The sequence below is a fragment of the Mucor velutinosus genome (genome assembly GCF_035048745.1).
Source record: "Mucor velutinosus strain NIH1002 chromosome Unknown tig00001564, whole genome shotgun sequence".
NCBI classification, from domain to species: Eukaryota; Fungi; Mucoromycota; class Mucoromycetes; order Mucorales; family Mucoraceae; genus Mucor; species Mucor velutinosus.
The window spans coordinates 4,476,136-4,491,175 of NW_027041906.1; the positions used below are offsets into that span (position 1 = coordinate 4,476,136).

Here is a 15,040-nt window from a genome sequence, read left to right on the forward strand (position 1 = left end):
CTTCATTGTACTCACCCCCTCCCCCCCCCCCTTTTTGTTTTCTGCAACACCCTCTTTTTTTTTTACATTTCTCTAAAATAGGCCAGCTCTTATGAATAGCTCGGACAGCTTTGCAGGAGCACTGCTTCAAATGATTGCTTCTGATATGCCAATGATCTTGGCTCTTATATTTGGAGGCTGCTGCAGTAACGTGTTTGCCTTGGAAATCCTCGTAACGTAAGTGTTGTAGCGAATCTTGTTGATTTCCAGAAATTGACATTGCACACCTTCAATCATCCAGCGATGCACCAAAGAGCGGTAAGATCCATACCAGACTTTAACATGGAATAATGTACTCAGTATTGTAAGTGTAGGTCAATTAATTACATTTGGCCAGTTTTTGTTTGTGGCAGTAGAGGGCTTAAGAAACCAGATCACTTGGGGCACCTATGGCCCAAAATTAAAGCCTACAGTGGTTCCACTCTCAAACTGGTTCTTTTTGGTCACTGTCTTCTTTATCGTGTCTCTGTTGAACAATTTAGCATTGGGATACAACATCTCCATGCCATTGCACATCATCTTTAGAAGTGGAGGATTGATTGTCAATATGATCTTGGGTGCATTGATTTTGAAAAAAAGGTAAGAATTTGGAGGAGGAGAGGATACGATTTTTTTTTTCTTACGCATGCTTTGATCTAGATACTCGCTAGGCCAGATTACGGGTGTATTATTTGTCACTGCTGGTGTTATTTGGGCAACCTTGGATAATGCGAATACACATACTGAGGTAACAAATTAAAAAGAATGCATGGTGTGTAAGTAATAGCTCCAACAAATCACGTAGAATAATCCTGGTAGCACAACAGAATTCCTTACAGGCATCTTTCTCTTGTCAATTGCTATGATCTTGTCGGCTGGTATGGGCTTATTCCAAGAAGTGACATATAAAAAGTATGGCAAGCAATGGAGAGAGGGTCTATTTTATACCGTAAGTACTGCAGAACCTGATGCGATTTATATATCTATGTACTCACTGTCAAAATGGATGTGTCTATAACAGCATTTCCTTGCTCTTCCCTTCTTTTTGTTCTTTTACAAGGACTTGTCAAACCAAATTGTCGCCTACAACAAATCGCCGCTGATGCCAATCCCTGCTCTGATGGAACAAGTGCCATTCTTGGGCTCTGTCAACGAGATGATCCCTGCTGCGCTTTTAAGCATGCTTCAATCCATCCAAATGCGTAAATTATGGGCCTTCTTGCTGATGAACATGCTCACACAGTATGTTTGCATTGCTGGCGTCAACCGAATGACTTCTGTAGCTACTTCCTTGACTCTGAATTTGGTATTGAACCTGAGAAAGTTCACTTCGTTGATCTTCTCCATCATCTACTTTGACAATCATTTTGGATTTGGAGCAAAAATGGGATCGCTGCTTGTGTTTTTAGGTACATTGATCTATACTCGTGCAGGCCTTCAGTCCACTCCAAAGCAGCCGCAACAACCTACCACAGCTGCTGTTGCTTCTTTGGATGAAAAGAAGAAGAAGCTTTAGATCTACAACTACATATTCATTTAACTATAATGTACAAATTTTATCTTGATCGACAGTTCAAGTCAATGCATAATAAACATCCTCTTTTAGCCTTTAAGCATTGAATGGAACTGGCAATTTTATTTCATCAAGCTATCAAAGGTATTCAGGTCCATGCAAGGTTTCATATATAATACATTAGCAACTCAAAGCTATTTTACGTCATGTAGTACATGAATGTTCTCGTTATATACACGTTTTTTGTTGATTGTCTCTTGTTGGTTTTAAGCACTGGGAGGAAGAACTGAATCGTAAAGCTCCACCAAGTACACTTTCTTGCCCTCAAACATAAAAGACGTAGGTATGATGATATCGTTTACATTGCGTCTAACATCAGTAAATGTCAATTGCTTTACAGTGTAGTCGAGATCAATGATACGATCCACATCACCATACGAAGCAAAGAGCTGCTTGATGCGATCGCAGTAGCACACTCTTTCTCTATCAGCTTCAGGTATTTTGGGCAATCCTATAAGTGCAATGGTCTTTGTTGATGGAGCCCATTTCATGCGTAAGAAGGGTCTGTATTTTGGTCGCTTAGCCCCAACGCCTTGAAGACAATCGTATTGATGAATATCCGGTGTGTTTGTGATTACTTGATCGTAAGGAACACCACCGTATAATAGTGTAAATGCGCCTCGTAGTGTGTGTTGGAATTTCTGAAGACCCTGTCCGTCTGTAATTCCAGCACTAATGACAGTATTGAGTGATCTAATATTCACTTACACTCATACAATTACCCTACCCCAAATTAACGCTTGACAAGATGGGATCCTCGATCACCAACATGTCATTCTTGAATTCGTCCTTTCTCAGTGTACGGCCTCCCATCTTGAGCGATACTGCAAAGTTTTTGTAGTCAAAATCGTAACCATAATAGTACATAAAGTCGATAAAGAGCTCTCCAACGGTGGCCTTGTTTGATGAGTTCCAGTACAAGTCGGATCCATTCTTCTTGACTCGATATGTGCAGGGAGAAGCCGTTTCGTCATGCTTTATGCAATCATGGAAACGTGCAGCTGCACCCACTACAATATGGTTGTGGAGAGCCGTCTCCCAAAACATCTTTTTGGTTGCACAATCGTCTGATACACAAAGATCACAAATGTCTTGGTGGTTGATGTTTTGAAGATTGGGAAGGACCGGCGGCTCGAGTGATATCAGGAATGAGAGAGCCATCACAACATACGCATATGACCGTATGCCGTTGAATTTCAGGGCAGCTATTAGATACGTGCATGTTAATACGTGCTAAAGAGATTGCCACTGCCATCACCACATATTTACGAGCAAAGATGTTTCTTCCCCGGCCAAAGTACTTTAATGTTTTGATGAATGGTAACACTCGATTGTCCAATTTGATGTATTCTTGAATTAGATCTGTCGATTTTGTCACAATACCCCGATTGAAGCTGTACTCATAGCGAAGGTGATCGATGAGAAAGCTGGTTGAACTCAATGTCTCGTTGTAGTTCACCTTTGTAGCCCCCAACGATTGAAGTACATTGCTCATGTACTCGTAGTTGTCTGGTTGGGGTGCGCTTCCCATCGATGGTGATTCCATCAACAGGCGCTTCATGTCGGGGATGTCCATTTCAATGTTAATATCCAATTTTGAGGAGGGAAAAGCGATCCCTGAAACAGTTGATCTGTGTAGTTTTTTGGTCGTACCATAAGCATCCCACACATTGCAGTTATGATCTCTAATTTTTTCTTACCCAAACGGTGTCAATTGCATGTAATAGGTAGGGAAATAGGCCGCAAATATCTTTTGCAATATCTTTACCTTCTCATGGATCGATTCGGGTGTAAGTTGAATGAGCTATCAACATCAATGAGCACCTCCATCACTTGTCTTTTTCATCCACGCAAACATCTTACCTCTGGTTTCGCCGCAATGGCCTTGTCTATGGCATATGGATCGATGTCTCTGTTGGCCTGTCTTACAACTTCTCTCTGTGTCAGTGGCGGTGTATGGCGAGAAGGTTCTCTGTGCGATAGTAGTGGTGGTGACCTACTGCGAGAAGAAGAGCGACGACTTCTATCTCGACCACTTGTGCCATTGCTGCTCTGTAATTGATATTGACGAGTAGGGTAATACAAGTACAGCTTCATGTTATTTGACATCTTTCCTATGCGAGCAAAATCACCAGCATCATATCGACGGTCTGCCACGTATTCCATGTATTGCATAGATTCAAATACGTTTGATGGCTCGTCCCTATGACGACTTGTGCTGAACGAGGCTATGTTTTGATACTTGAAACCTCTGGATGACTGGAATGAATTCATTAAACGCTCCGGAACTGCATGAGGTTCATGTCCTCGTCTATCGTCAGTCATGTCGAATAGGATCATATGCTGGCACAGCTCCTCCAAATCTTGTTCTGTAGGCTTCCTCATGTTGGATTTTGTCGAAGACAGAAAGAAAAAGTCGGGACAAGGTGATAATCTTTCAGCAATCAAAGTATAATAAAAAAAAAAAAAAGAAGCCCTTTTATTATTTCGCCCAAAAGCTCAGACAATAAATGGGAACATCAAAAGTATTCTAGTCCCCGCTTTGTCTTGTTTTGTCAAATTGATCTGCCTCCTTACAAATAAAGGGGTAAAGCATTTTTTGCAATTGATTGTCTCTCGATACATGTTCTCTGTAATATAAACAGAAAGAAAAGTCAGAAACAGTTATGGATATGATATAGTGTACAACAGATCGGCATAGCTAATGATGAAAGGATAATCGCTCTCAAATTTTACATTCCTATTAGATGGAGACATGTCTATATTATTGATACGGGTGTCCCATTTTCAATAACATGTTACTATATTCCTCTACCAACTGCCAAATGTGGTACATTTGCATGATTTTTTTAGCGCTGGACTCTTCATCTTTTTGTAGCAGAAACGCAGGTGCTCTTTGTTCCTGGATCAGTATATGTCTCTGATTCCATACTCCAACTTACAGTGAATCAAGCTATAGAAATCACCTAGCATCAAGGAAAGACAGCAGCTTACTGGTAGATAGTCGTCCTAGAGTATTCAGAGTACCCTTGGTATGAAGCTTTTCTCGTAAATGTTCATACTTCCCGCCTAGGCAGAAGCAAAATGAAGGTAGAGCTAGGTCATTTCGATGGTAATGATGATCTCAATGGCGACGATGAATTAATAGGCGATGTGGTGTTGGTTGATAACGACGAGACATTCCGTGGCGAGTAAGATAATAATGAGTCTAGCTTTCAGGACGATTTGAAGCAAATAAATTACGTCCAAGACAAATTGAATGAATGCAAAAATGAGAACCTTTATTCATGGTCGATACTTTTTGTCGACAGAAGAGGTTTACATATACTTAATTTATCGCCCAAATCAAGCGGATCAAAACATACATAACTTGAATCATAACATTCATGATCATTCAAATGAATTCTACACGTTGCATAATATTGATGCATAATTGAATCGATGAACATATCAAGATAGCAGTTTTAATGTAATCGCTTCTTTATAATAAGTGCTTCTTATTAAAGAGACGTCAAGAGTTGTGCATTACTAATTGATGGTGTGCTCAGATCAATATTGATACGGATTGACTCAGCAAGTGCAGCGTCAAAAAAAAAAAAAGAAAAAAAGAAAAGGAGAATAGGCTCTCGGTGCTGTTACGAATCAACCAACAAACCGCTCAGCTACTCAAGCATAGGCAGCAAAGGTTATCTACATACACTACAATTTGTAAAAGTACAAAAAATATATGCGGCTAAAGTGGATCGAACACCTGACCTTTAGATCTTCAGTCTAACGCTCTCCCAGCTGAGCTATACCCGCAATTCCTTGTAAATTGAGACCAAAAACATTGCTATATCCTTGTATAAATATATATATCTCACGTGACGCTTGCTTCTTTATTTTCGGTGATAGCAGTAATTACTCTTATCAAAATTATGAATAGTTTACCCATGAATGCGAGAAAAAAAAACAGTTTATTATCTTCCCAACGCTATTCCATACATATCTCCACTTTTTCCATTATTCAAGCCTCCCATCCTGTATGCTCATCATGGTTCCTCGTTCAACGTGATGTATCATTTCTAAACCACCGGATCTCCAAATACGTAGAAACAATCAGTTCAAGCATACATCACGTCAGATCATAATCTAATATCCTGAACATGCCATGATTCGGATTGTAACTGAATCCTGTTTCATGTCAAAGTTTATGATCTGATGTGATGTATGCTTGAACTGATTGTTTCTACGCATTTTTTGGAGATCCGGTTTAGAAATGATACATCACAATAGTAAAATACAATAATAGAAATCAACTGTATTTTGTTTGTGTATAAAATGAACTGTCCACCCTGGAATTGAGTAAAAAAGAAGAATAGTATTTATATATTTGTAACTGGCTTGTAGAATTAGAGAGTAATAGGTGCTGTTATTGCGATATCTGGGAAATTTTATTGATGTTAGATTTAAAGAAGTAATCGATGCAAGAGCACTGACCATAAGGTTCGATTTGAGTAACCTTGATGGGCTTGGATGAGCCACCGACATAGCATAATTTAATGTAGCCTTGACAGTTGAAGATGTTGTGATGTTTGCTATTGAAGTGTTGAACCCTTCATCAGGGATTTTGTGCAACTATGGTATCAGGGCATAGCTGTCATATATGAATGTACTTGTTACTAATTTGATTTCATTTGGATAAGGACAACATATCTTATTACGACCATCATGGATGTGATTGAATACACTACTGTGATCAGGAGTGATTCATTCACACGATGTGCGAGATAAGAGTGCATCTTTACTTTAGTATGTTTAAGTGTTGATGTACATTTGAGCGCTCTATTCGTAGATTCAAATAGCATGAATATGAATGAGTGCTATTTGATGAATTTCGGTTTTCAATCAACAAAGTTGCGTTTGGGTGGCTATTTCATTATTACACTGTCAAGCTCACGGTAAAACACGGTGGTAGGAATATCATGCTTTGGAGCGCCATTACGTATGCTGGTGTTGGCTGGATGTGGAAGATTAATGGTAATATGAATAAGGCACACTGTACAAGGAGATCCTTCAAGACGAATTGGAACAAACTATTGCTTTCTCCATCGAGAAATCGGGCTTCCGCCGTGAACAAGTGATATTCTAGCAAGACAAATGATCCCAAGCACACGTCCAGTTTGGTCAAGGATTACTTTGAGAAACAATCATACCAGGTCATAGAGTGGCCCTCCCACAATCTCCAAACTAAAATAATCCTATTGAAAACTTGTGGACTTTGGCTAAAAGGCGTCTTCTCAATGAGTACAAAACCGCAACCAAAGGTATGAATGAACTTTGTAAGCAGGTAACAGAGATTTGGTTTGACCAAATGAAACCAAAGGAGTGCCGACAAGTTATAGAAACCATGCCTGGACATACTGAGGCTTTTATCAAAGTTAAAGGGAAATGGACAAAGTATTTATCCTTATAAAAAAATAAAACTTGGTTTTTTTCAAATATCTCACGTTATTGTCCCATTCTCTGATAACTTTACTCCATTAGAATTTATGTCCATGTAGTTATATGCTTTTACACACTATATGGTATGAAAGACAACAGCTTAAGCTTTTAAGTAACAGTAAATTCGTCACCATTGTATAACATCTCATCCGGCGGTAAGGCCTGAAAGTTAAAACTGTTAAATATTGGGACAGTATTGTGGGCCACAATATATGATGGACACCTATGATGAACACCTTCGACGATTACTCCATATAAAAAGAGAGGCTACCAAAAATAGTTGATATCATCAAGATAAATTATCTCAAGGTTCACAAGAATGCCCTGGAAGTCCAAGAGCGACAAGAGAAACGAATTGAGAAGGTTCTCTTAAACACACTAAGCGCAAACTGAGATGGAAGGTTTACAAGATGCTCAAAACATCACACAACAAAATGGGTAATATCACCTATTTACAATTGGCCTTCCTTTGATGGCTAATGATTGCTTCAATGAATACATACAACTGTTTCGTTATTTGCAATAAGTAGTACTATTTCTTTTATTAAGCGTCTGCGATGTATTTTCCAGCCTTTACAATCTTGGTAACGTTACAAATTTTAGCCCAAAGAACGACAGCAGCATCTGCACCTTGTTGTACACTGACATCAGACAACAAATGATCCTTCATTTCAAAGCGAACAGCAATAGGCTGAGGAGATGCTTGCTCCAGCGTAGTGAACTGAGCCTTAATGACCTGTTCATCGTTCCCGGAGATGTGTCCCAGATGCCATTTAATTCTGTGTTGAGAAAGAACAAGTTCGCCTGCTGGAATACTGAGCGCATTTTGTACATTCCCAGTGACTGAAGTGGCCAACATGACCTTATCCAGTGTTGCTGTTGAGGGTGCATTTGAATGGTATTTGACAAGCAACCGGCTCTTTTGAGCTTCGCACTTCCAAATGGGCTTCACAGTGATGGGTAAATGATCCAGCTTGGTTTGGTATTTGATACAAACAGCTACAGCGTTTTCTTCCGACGTACTGAAATTCTCGTGATAAAGTTGTGTGTTGATCTTGAAAATGTTGTCTTGTAAGTTGTAGCCATCCAATACATTGACATAGTCAGTCACTTCAATCGAGTCCAGTGATTGTTGATGGTTAATTTGGAAGCAAATGGGTGTAGCACTCACAGCAGGTCCTTTGTAATCAATACCAATCTCACCCCAGATGACTGATTTCTCTGCTTCCCCAGCTTTGGAAAGTACATGCACTGTCTCGGTAATGTATACATTAATCAATGGCAAATCTTCTACAGGTTGATGTGTTACTGCGGTTGCTTCCTCTTCCTCTGGTATCTCTGCAATCCTCTCTTGGCTCATTTCAAAGGGGTTTGCTGGTAATGATGATGTAGAATCCGTGGATGGTTGGAGCGATGTATCCGCTACTGGTGCAGGTCCAGAAGAACCGTCTACTTTTGAAACTATTTGATCTTGCTCAATGACTGAGTACAGTTGTGTGGCTCTCATTCTAGCGATACGATTAGCTTGTTGCACGCTTTGCCAAAATGAATGTCTCTACTTACTCTCGTCGTCCTCGTAATCTTCTTGCAGTAGGTGTAGCATTGGGAGTTTTCTACAAGATGATTTAGCAACGATAGAACACAGAAACAATGTTATATATACAAACTTCTCTTAACAGAGTAGATACTCGCGAAAGAGCCACAGCTGATTGTGAAGCATCCTCTTCAGTGACAGCTTCGTTCTTGATGTCAACTCGAATCCGTGGGTTACTAAAGACACTATGGGTTTCGAGTATTTTAGTAAGCCCATCTTGGGGTCGATTGGTATATTGAAAGACTTACCTTCCTCCGTCTGAAGCCATGTCATCTGTATCTACCAAAGATTCATTGGTGGTGTTGGCATCTCCGGGCCATGCTGTGCGGTCAGGAGGAGGAATAGAGTATCCTTCAGCATCTATTAAAATAAGAGGCTAATGCGTACATATTAGAATCCCATTGGTAATATCACAAAATCAAGTACATACTGGCTGTGAGGCTGAATCATTGGTGAAGCTCCCCTTTAAGCTAGGCGCATTGTTCATAGATGGCGGATTCAATGAGTTGGGCGAGTTGGGTGTCATCAAATCCACATTTTGATGAAGGTGTCCAATATTATTTGTGCTTGCTGACTTGGCCATATTAGCATCATGATGGTCTGAAGTACTGTGTGTATTGATTGAGTGGAGGCTGGATGATTCAACAAAGCTTCCAGCATTGCTGAAACTACGCTGACGACGGCCATTACTTTGCTGATCAGAGGGATTCAAACCTTGATCCATGTGTTGATTGAGGTTGGCATCTGACTTTGGCTTGCGTCTAATAGAGACAAGAGAAGAGAAAACTATGTCACAGCAAGTCAATACATTTGACATACTTGATCTACTTTTTTTACTCACATCTCTTCTTGTCCTTTTTGATAGATGGTGGAGCAGGTGGAGGATGGCGGGTTGCAGCATCTGAGCTTTTCAAACTCATATCTGAAACAGAGGGTTCAGGTACAATGTGATTCGTGTCGACTAATGGTTGTGGTGCTTGACTTTCCACTGATTCCGCTGTTGTTGTGTTTGGCACTTGATGCGGAGTGATCTTCATCAAACTACCACCGCCATGCGATGCACAGAATGCAGCAATTTCATCATCCACACGCAAGTTGGCAGCAGCTGTCATGGTATTTCCAGCCATTTCAATCATTTTCTCAGCATGTGTTTGCTGGATAGACTCGAATTTATAGATGGTGGTCTTTAAGTTTTCCCAGCCAAATTCATCCACTTTTTGGTGTTTCTATCAGAGATGTTATGTTAGCGCTCATTTTCATCACCACGACTCTTTCAATTTACTTGTAAGAATTCAGGTGCTTCCTTGATCCACTCTGCCAACTTTTGCTCTTGCAATTTGATATACTCTGCAGCCTTTGCTTCACCTTTTGAGTTCTTTTTTTGTTTTTGAATTTTGGCTTCAAGATCATCGTACTCTCGGGCAATTCTTTGCATATGATCGCCCATCTGTTTGACCTGTTAAACAAGACAGCTATCAAGATACAATATTAGCCTCACCTTGTGAATGTCAGCGTAATCACGATTGTTGGGTATAGCTGCTCTCAATGGCTGCTCGATCTGCTCAGTCAATACAGTAGAGTATTCGCCATGAATGGACGCTAGTTGTGCGAGTTCAATTTGAAGCATTTCCCACAATGGCAAAAAAGTGCTATGCAATACAGTGTGAATACGAGCATTAGTGTGTGCAATTCATTCTATTTACCCTAATGCCGATTTGTCTACAATATAATTCTTCTTTTGCAATTTCATGATACTCTTGGCATACATGTCTTCGATTTGAGCGCTACCATTTCTCATCAACACACACAATTCAGCAACTGAAAATGGCGTGTATGCTTACCGATCTTTAAAGTACTCTGCAAACTCATCATTCAACTTGAGAGCTGATAAAAGACGAGCATGTGGAATATCGACCCCGTTCTTTGGTTTTTCGTTCTATATCGACACGGGTTAACATTAACCATATACTAATCAGAAAAAGCAGCGTATGTCTTACAAGAAAAGATTGCATGTACGAGTTTTTCTCTTCTATATTTGCCATATTAGACCAAAAGAATATGAAAGAAGCTTGATTGGAAATTAGTATAAAGGAGAAATAAGGAACGGAAGGGGGAAAAAGAGATGGGTGGATGGAAGGAAAAAAAAAGAGAGAGAGAGAGAGAGAGAAATCAAGACCAAGGGGAGAAGAGACGACAATAAATGTGAAATCTCTCGCCTAATAAAGCCATTGACCAACCAATTTAATGCCTAATGTATACACACACCGAAATGTTTGTAGCCTAGTTGAATCTTGCATGTGCTCTATATACAACATAACTTGTTTGATGTTGCCAAGTCAGAAGCCTCATTGCTCCAAACAGAGGATAGGTTGTTCCTATCGCTTCTTGCTACAAGTAAAATAGATTGAAATGGAGCATGCAGTCGTAAAGATGCTAAACCAACATCTCACTAATAGTGTAGTGGTACAAGCAATAAGGGTAAAATAATTATCCATTTTATTCGTTCGTAAACATCTCACTATCGTTGTTGTCACTGTCCAACTCCTCCATGGACGGGTAAATAGGCACAGGTGGAAGACACTGAAGGGTGGCTCGGTAGCTTGGAGGCTCATCCACTGCTGTTTCATAATCAGGCAAGGCGGGCACGCTTCCTTCACGATATTCTTCTCGCGATGTGATAATGATGGGCACGTTCAAAGTGCATTCATATGAGCCTTCTTCCAAGATGCCCTTGTGAAACTGGAATGGATTGAAATGATGATGAATCGTCAATGAGTGACCCAAGTGATGTCGTGGCCCACTTGATAGGTTATTGTCTCTAGTAACGCCTTCTCTTTCCTCCTCATCGTTGTCGCCTTCATCCACAAATGTATAAGAACCGGCATTGTCTTCCGTCATATTACTGCTACTTGGCTCCAGTTTTCTACTGGAGACTCGCACCAAGTTTGATTGAAAAGGTTGCATGAATTCCATGTCCAACGACGACGAAGAAGGTGGCGATGTGGACAGAACAGACTCACCAGACATGGTTTCCACTGACAGTTCTGAAATAGACGGCGATCTGCTTAAAGGAGGCGTGCTGGTGGAAGCAATTGCGTTCGGCATGATATTCACCGGTGTCATAGAAGGTGGCTTTCCAGGCGAGCTTCGATGATCGTGTTGCTGTTTCATTGATAAGTGGGACAGGATGGAACGTGGTGCTGCTCCAAGACTGCTTGCAACACTTGCTATACTTGTTGTACTATCTGTTGATCTGTGTCGGTGAATGTTGGCCCTTGTTATCACCTCATTGTCGTCAATAATCATTCGAATCATCAGTATATGGTGGACCACAATCAAGCTCGATTTGTTGTCAGTGTGCACACGAGGATACAGTCGAAAGATGGCATTGTAGTTGTGCAAATCTGCGGGGTTGTACTCGGGATGTTGGGAGGGGAAGAAGGTGCTACAGCCTAGAGGAAAGCTGGATTCATTGTAGTGCATTGCTTGATTCGTCAGTGAGCTTTTGCCAGTCGTTCTGTATACCACACGTTCCTTTAAACCACAAGTAACAATGCGAATTGAATATCGATCTGGATCCTTCAACTCCACATTGAGTCCTAACTCTAGTAACCCTCCTTCACAGTAAACCATAGATGGGGCAGTAGCAGAGTACTTGACAATGTCAGGATGCTTCCTTCCTATCACAGTTTGTGTGTTGCGAGCCACAGGACTTGGCGTATTCATCAGACATCTTCTCAGTGTCACTGGCTTACTGATGTGCACATCCGTGCTAAATATGCCTCGAGTAACATAGGCATCTAATTCATATTCAATCGATCCGTGCTTCCCTTTGAATGAATGTGGCAGACTGGGTGGTATCTTGAAGGAAAATGGGAATTTGTATGTACCAGGCTCAAACGTTGTCAATGGGCTGTTACTGCCATAGCTGGCTGCTGCCTCTGCTGTCTCACCCAAATGTGCCATCTTCTTTCTGTAAATGCCTCGACTTTCGGTACCATCCGATGTAGGAACGCCCATCTTGTTTGTTGTCTTGAAATTCACTCGACATACACCTGTGAATACAGTTTCCAGGCGCTTGATCTTGACACAACGAGTGGTAGTCATCAAGAGCTCTCCATTCAGTGTGCAACCCTCAGATTCATCATGCGCAAATCCTCGCAAAATACCTGTAAAGTCGGGAGAGATTTCTATTGACAGCGATATTTCTTCACTCTTATGTAACGATTTGAACATTGTCTACAAGTTGATGAAAACAGAGAGAGAGAGAGAGAGAGACAATTGTCACACATTTGCCATTCTTCAAAAAGTATTTGTTTTACTTTTTTTTTTTTTTTTTTTTTTTTTTTTTTTTTTTTTTCTTTGCATGACATTTTTCCCAATTGAATTTTCCGTCATGTTCCTCTTTTTTCCCCCTTTCTATGGATTTTTGTGTGGTACCACCATAGATATGACCCATTAGATAGGACCCTTAACATGAAAAATCCCTCGTCATGTTAATAGAATTTACTATTTATGCAACGAATAGAAACAGAAAAGCTCATTGCCAATAAACTTTAAAATGCCCAGCCCTGCACATGCGTCAAATGTTCAAAGCATTCTTCCCTCAGATCCCGATTGCTTCCTTCAATGGCTTGATTTGGTAAATTGAAATCCTGTAGGTTTGAGAATGTCATGTTTAATTATCGCCAAGATGGATGACAAATGGCCGTTGGATCTGGCCAGAACACATAAATGTATAGATCACTGTGAGTTTGTTAATGAGGCCTATGGAAATGCAAAATTGAAGCAGACTAAAACGAATGCAATTGCGTATACCTATCTTCTAATCCATCAAATCACTCCCGCTTTGCCATGAAAAGTTTTCAGGTGTATGAAATTCAAGAATATGGGAAACTTTAAATTCTAATTACCTCTAATGTACATTTCCAATAATATCTAATGAAACTTCACTTGACCTACCATTGTCACTCCTTGAACGGCCTATAATCACGGATTTGACTCTTTTGCGTTGCTCCACATACGTATCCATGAAAACATTCCGTACAAGGGCAGACAATATATTGTCATTGCCTCTGATTACTCGAATCATTGCAAATAGCATCGAGAATTGGAAAGCATCTGAGCAGCGTTTTCTCGTGTTAGAAGCACTTTTAGACCACCAGAAGAGCATTAAACAATTGCTCTCGTCTAGTAGTTGCTTATTGACACCTTTGCTCAATTTTTTGGGGACCCAAAAAACATGACCAAAAATCGACCAAAAAGCATGAGGTACCCCTCATGGTTTTCATCGAAAATCAAACGATCTCGTTTTTGACCTTGAAAATGAAGACTTTTACTATGGTGTATATTAAATCAAAATGATTCTCTCAGTCTAAAGCAACCCCTGAAGCTTTGTCTGCGAGGCCATCATATGTAAAAACTCGACATTTTGGCCATAAACCGCATTTCATATTTTCAAGCATTTCTCAGTAAGTTTATTCAAAACACCATTAATGATTAGCACCAACGCATGCGCCTTGAAAAGTACTTGAAGGAAGCTTAAAGGAGCATGGGACAATTAGCACAGTTTTATAGTCGAGACTTGCAAAATAGATATTTTTTTTTTTTTTTTTTTTTTTTTTTTTTTAAATTGTGTTTATTGATTGAGCCGCGTACACTAAGAGTAATAGGTCAGAGTGAAGAGGCGGGTGCAATTGAGAAATGAAAAAAATATAAATATAAATGGAAACTAAACTAAACTAACAAAAGGAACTATCTAACTATCTAAATTACAAGAGGGAATGGATTTGATCTTCATCCACTGTCTGTCGGACAGTGGAGTGGATATGTACCAGAATTGCCTCAGGGACAAAGATAGTGCCGTCAAAAACAAAGCGCATATGGGCTAGCCATATTTGAGACAGGGTGATGAGTAGGATTCTGTATGGATGGATGCCTTTGACTTGGGAGTACCAGATATCTGAAAAGTCCAGGGACAGAAGAGCCTCTTTGATGTCAGTGATGGACGTGGTGGGCCATAGGAACTCAAAAATGACGCCTTGCCATACCTTTTCTTTGGATGGACAGTCAAAGAGCAGGTGGCTGGCAGTTTCATTGGGGGACAAGCAGACAGGACAATTGTGGGACTCGAAAAATGCAGGCATCATGTAGTGTAATCTGCTTCTAGAAGGGATACAGCCTGCGATGAATCGGTATATCACATTACGTTGAATGTAGGTAAGAGACAGGGACCAAAAGAATTTCCAATTAGCAGCAGAGACATTTTGCAAGACCAGCAAAATAGATAATTCAAGTCGAATTTGACTTGATTCTGTCCAATCCAAGAATAACCGAAAACTTGAATCTTGCGAGTATAATAAATGACAAAT

At 40.2% G+C, this 15,040-nt stretch overlaps 5 protein-coding genes and 1 non-coding gene across 6 annotated transcripts; 1 reads left to right on the forward strand and 5 right to left on the reverse strand.

Moving 5' to 3' along the window:
* Window positions 1-130: 130 nt before the first annotated feature.
* Window positions 131-1,534, forward strand: RAB11D (Ras- protein Rab11D; the record flags this gene model as incomplete). The annotated part of the gene is made up of 6 exons (XM_064830964.1): window positions 131-216; window positions 281-297; window positions 354-618; window positions 679-766; window positions 824-967; window positions 1,040-1,534. 6 exons carry the CDS (start codon window positions 131-133, stop codon window positions 1,532-1,534), a joined length of 1,095 nt encoding a protein of 364 aa, XP_064683466.1.
* Window positions 1,535-1,797: 263 nt separating this feature from the next.
* On the reverse strand, window positions 1,798-3,976 carry ATC70_011779 (Protein kinase domain-containing protein; the record flags this gene model as incomplete). The annotated part of the gene is made up of 5 exons (XM_064830965.1): window positions 1,798-2,263; window positions 2,319-2,796; window positions 2,861-3,222; window positions 3,292-3,395; window positions 3,455-3,976. 5 exons carry the CDS (start codon window positions 3,974-3,976, stop codon window positions 1,798-1,800), a joined length of 1,932 nt encoding a protein of 643 aa, XP_064683467.1.
* A 1,343-nt stretch (window positions 3,977-5,319) lies between these two features.
* Window positions 5,320-5,392, reverse strand: ATC70_011780. Its single transcript has one exon. It is a non-coding gene; the product is annotated as a tRNA-Phe (tRNA).
* A 2,227-nt stretch (window positions 5,393-7,619) lies between these two features.
* Window positions 7,620-10,681, reverse strand: ATC70_011781 (uncharacterized protein; the record flags this gene model as incomplete). Its single annotated transcript, XM_064830966.1, has 11 exons — window positions 7,620-8,583; window positions 8,639-8,688; window positions 8,743-8,854; window positions 8,918-9,045; window positions 9,100-9,455; window positions 9,511-9,895; window positions 9,952-10,116; window positions 10,168-10,318; window positions 10,373-10,453; window positions 10,511-10,605; window positions 10,667-10,681. 11 exons carry the CDS (start codon window positions 10,679-10,681, stop codon window positions 7,620-7,622), a joined length of 2,502 nt encoding a protein of 833 aa, XP_064683468.1.
* A 484-nt stretch (window positions 10,682-11,165) lies between these two features.
* Window positions 11,166-12,905, reverse strand: ATC70_011782 (uncharacterized protein; the record flags this gene model as incomplete). The annotated part of the gene is made up of 1 exon (XM_064830967.1): window positions 11,166-12,905. One exon carries the CDS (start codon window positions 12,903-12,905, stop codon window positions 11,166-11,168), a length of 1,740 nt encoding a protein of 579 aa, XP_064683469.1.
* Window positions 12,906-14,440: 1,535 nt separating this feature from the next.
* ATC70_011783 (SAM_MT_RSMB_NOP domain-containing protein) lies at window positions 14,441-14,818 on the reverse strand (the record flags this gene model as incomplete). The annotated part of the gene is made up of 1 exon (XM_064830968.1): window positions 14,441-14,818. The coding sequence occupies one exon, from the start codon at window positions 14,816-14,818 to the stop codon at window positions 14,441-14,443; it is 378 nt and encodes a 125-aa protein (XP_064683470.1).
* Window positions 14,819-15,040: the final 222 nt, after the last annotated feature.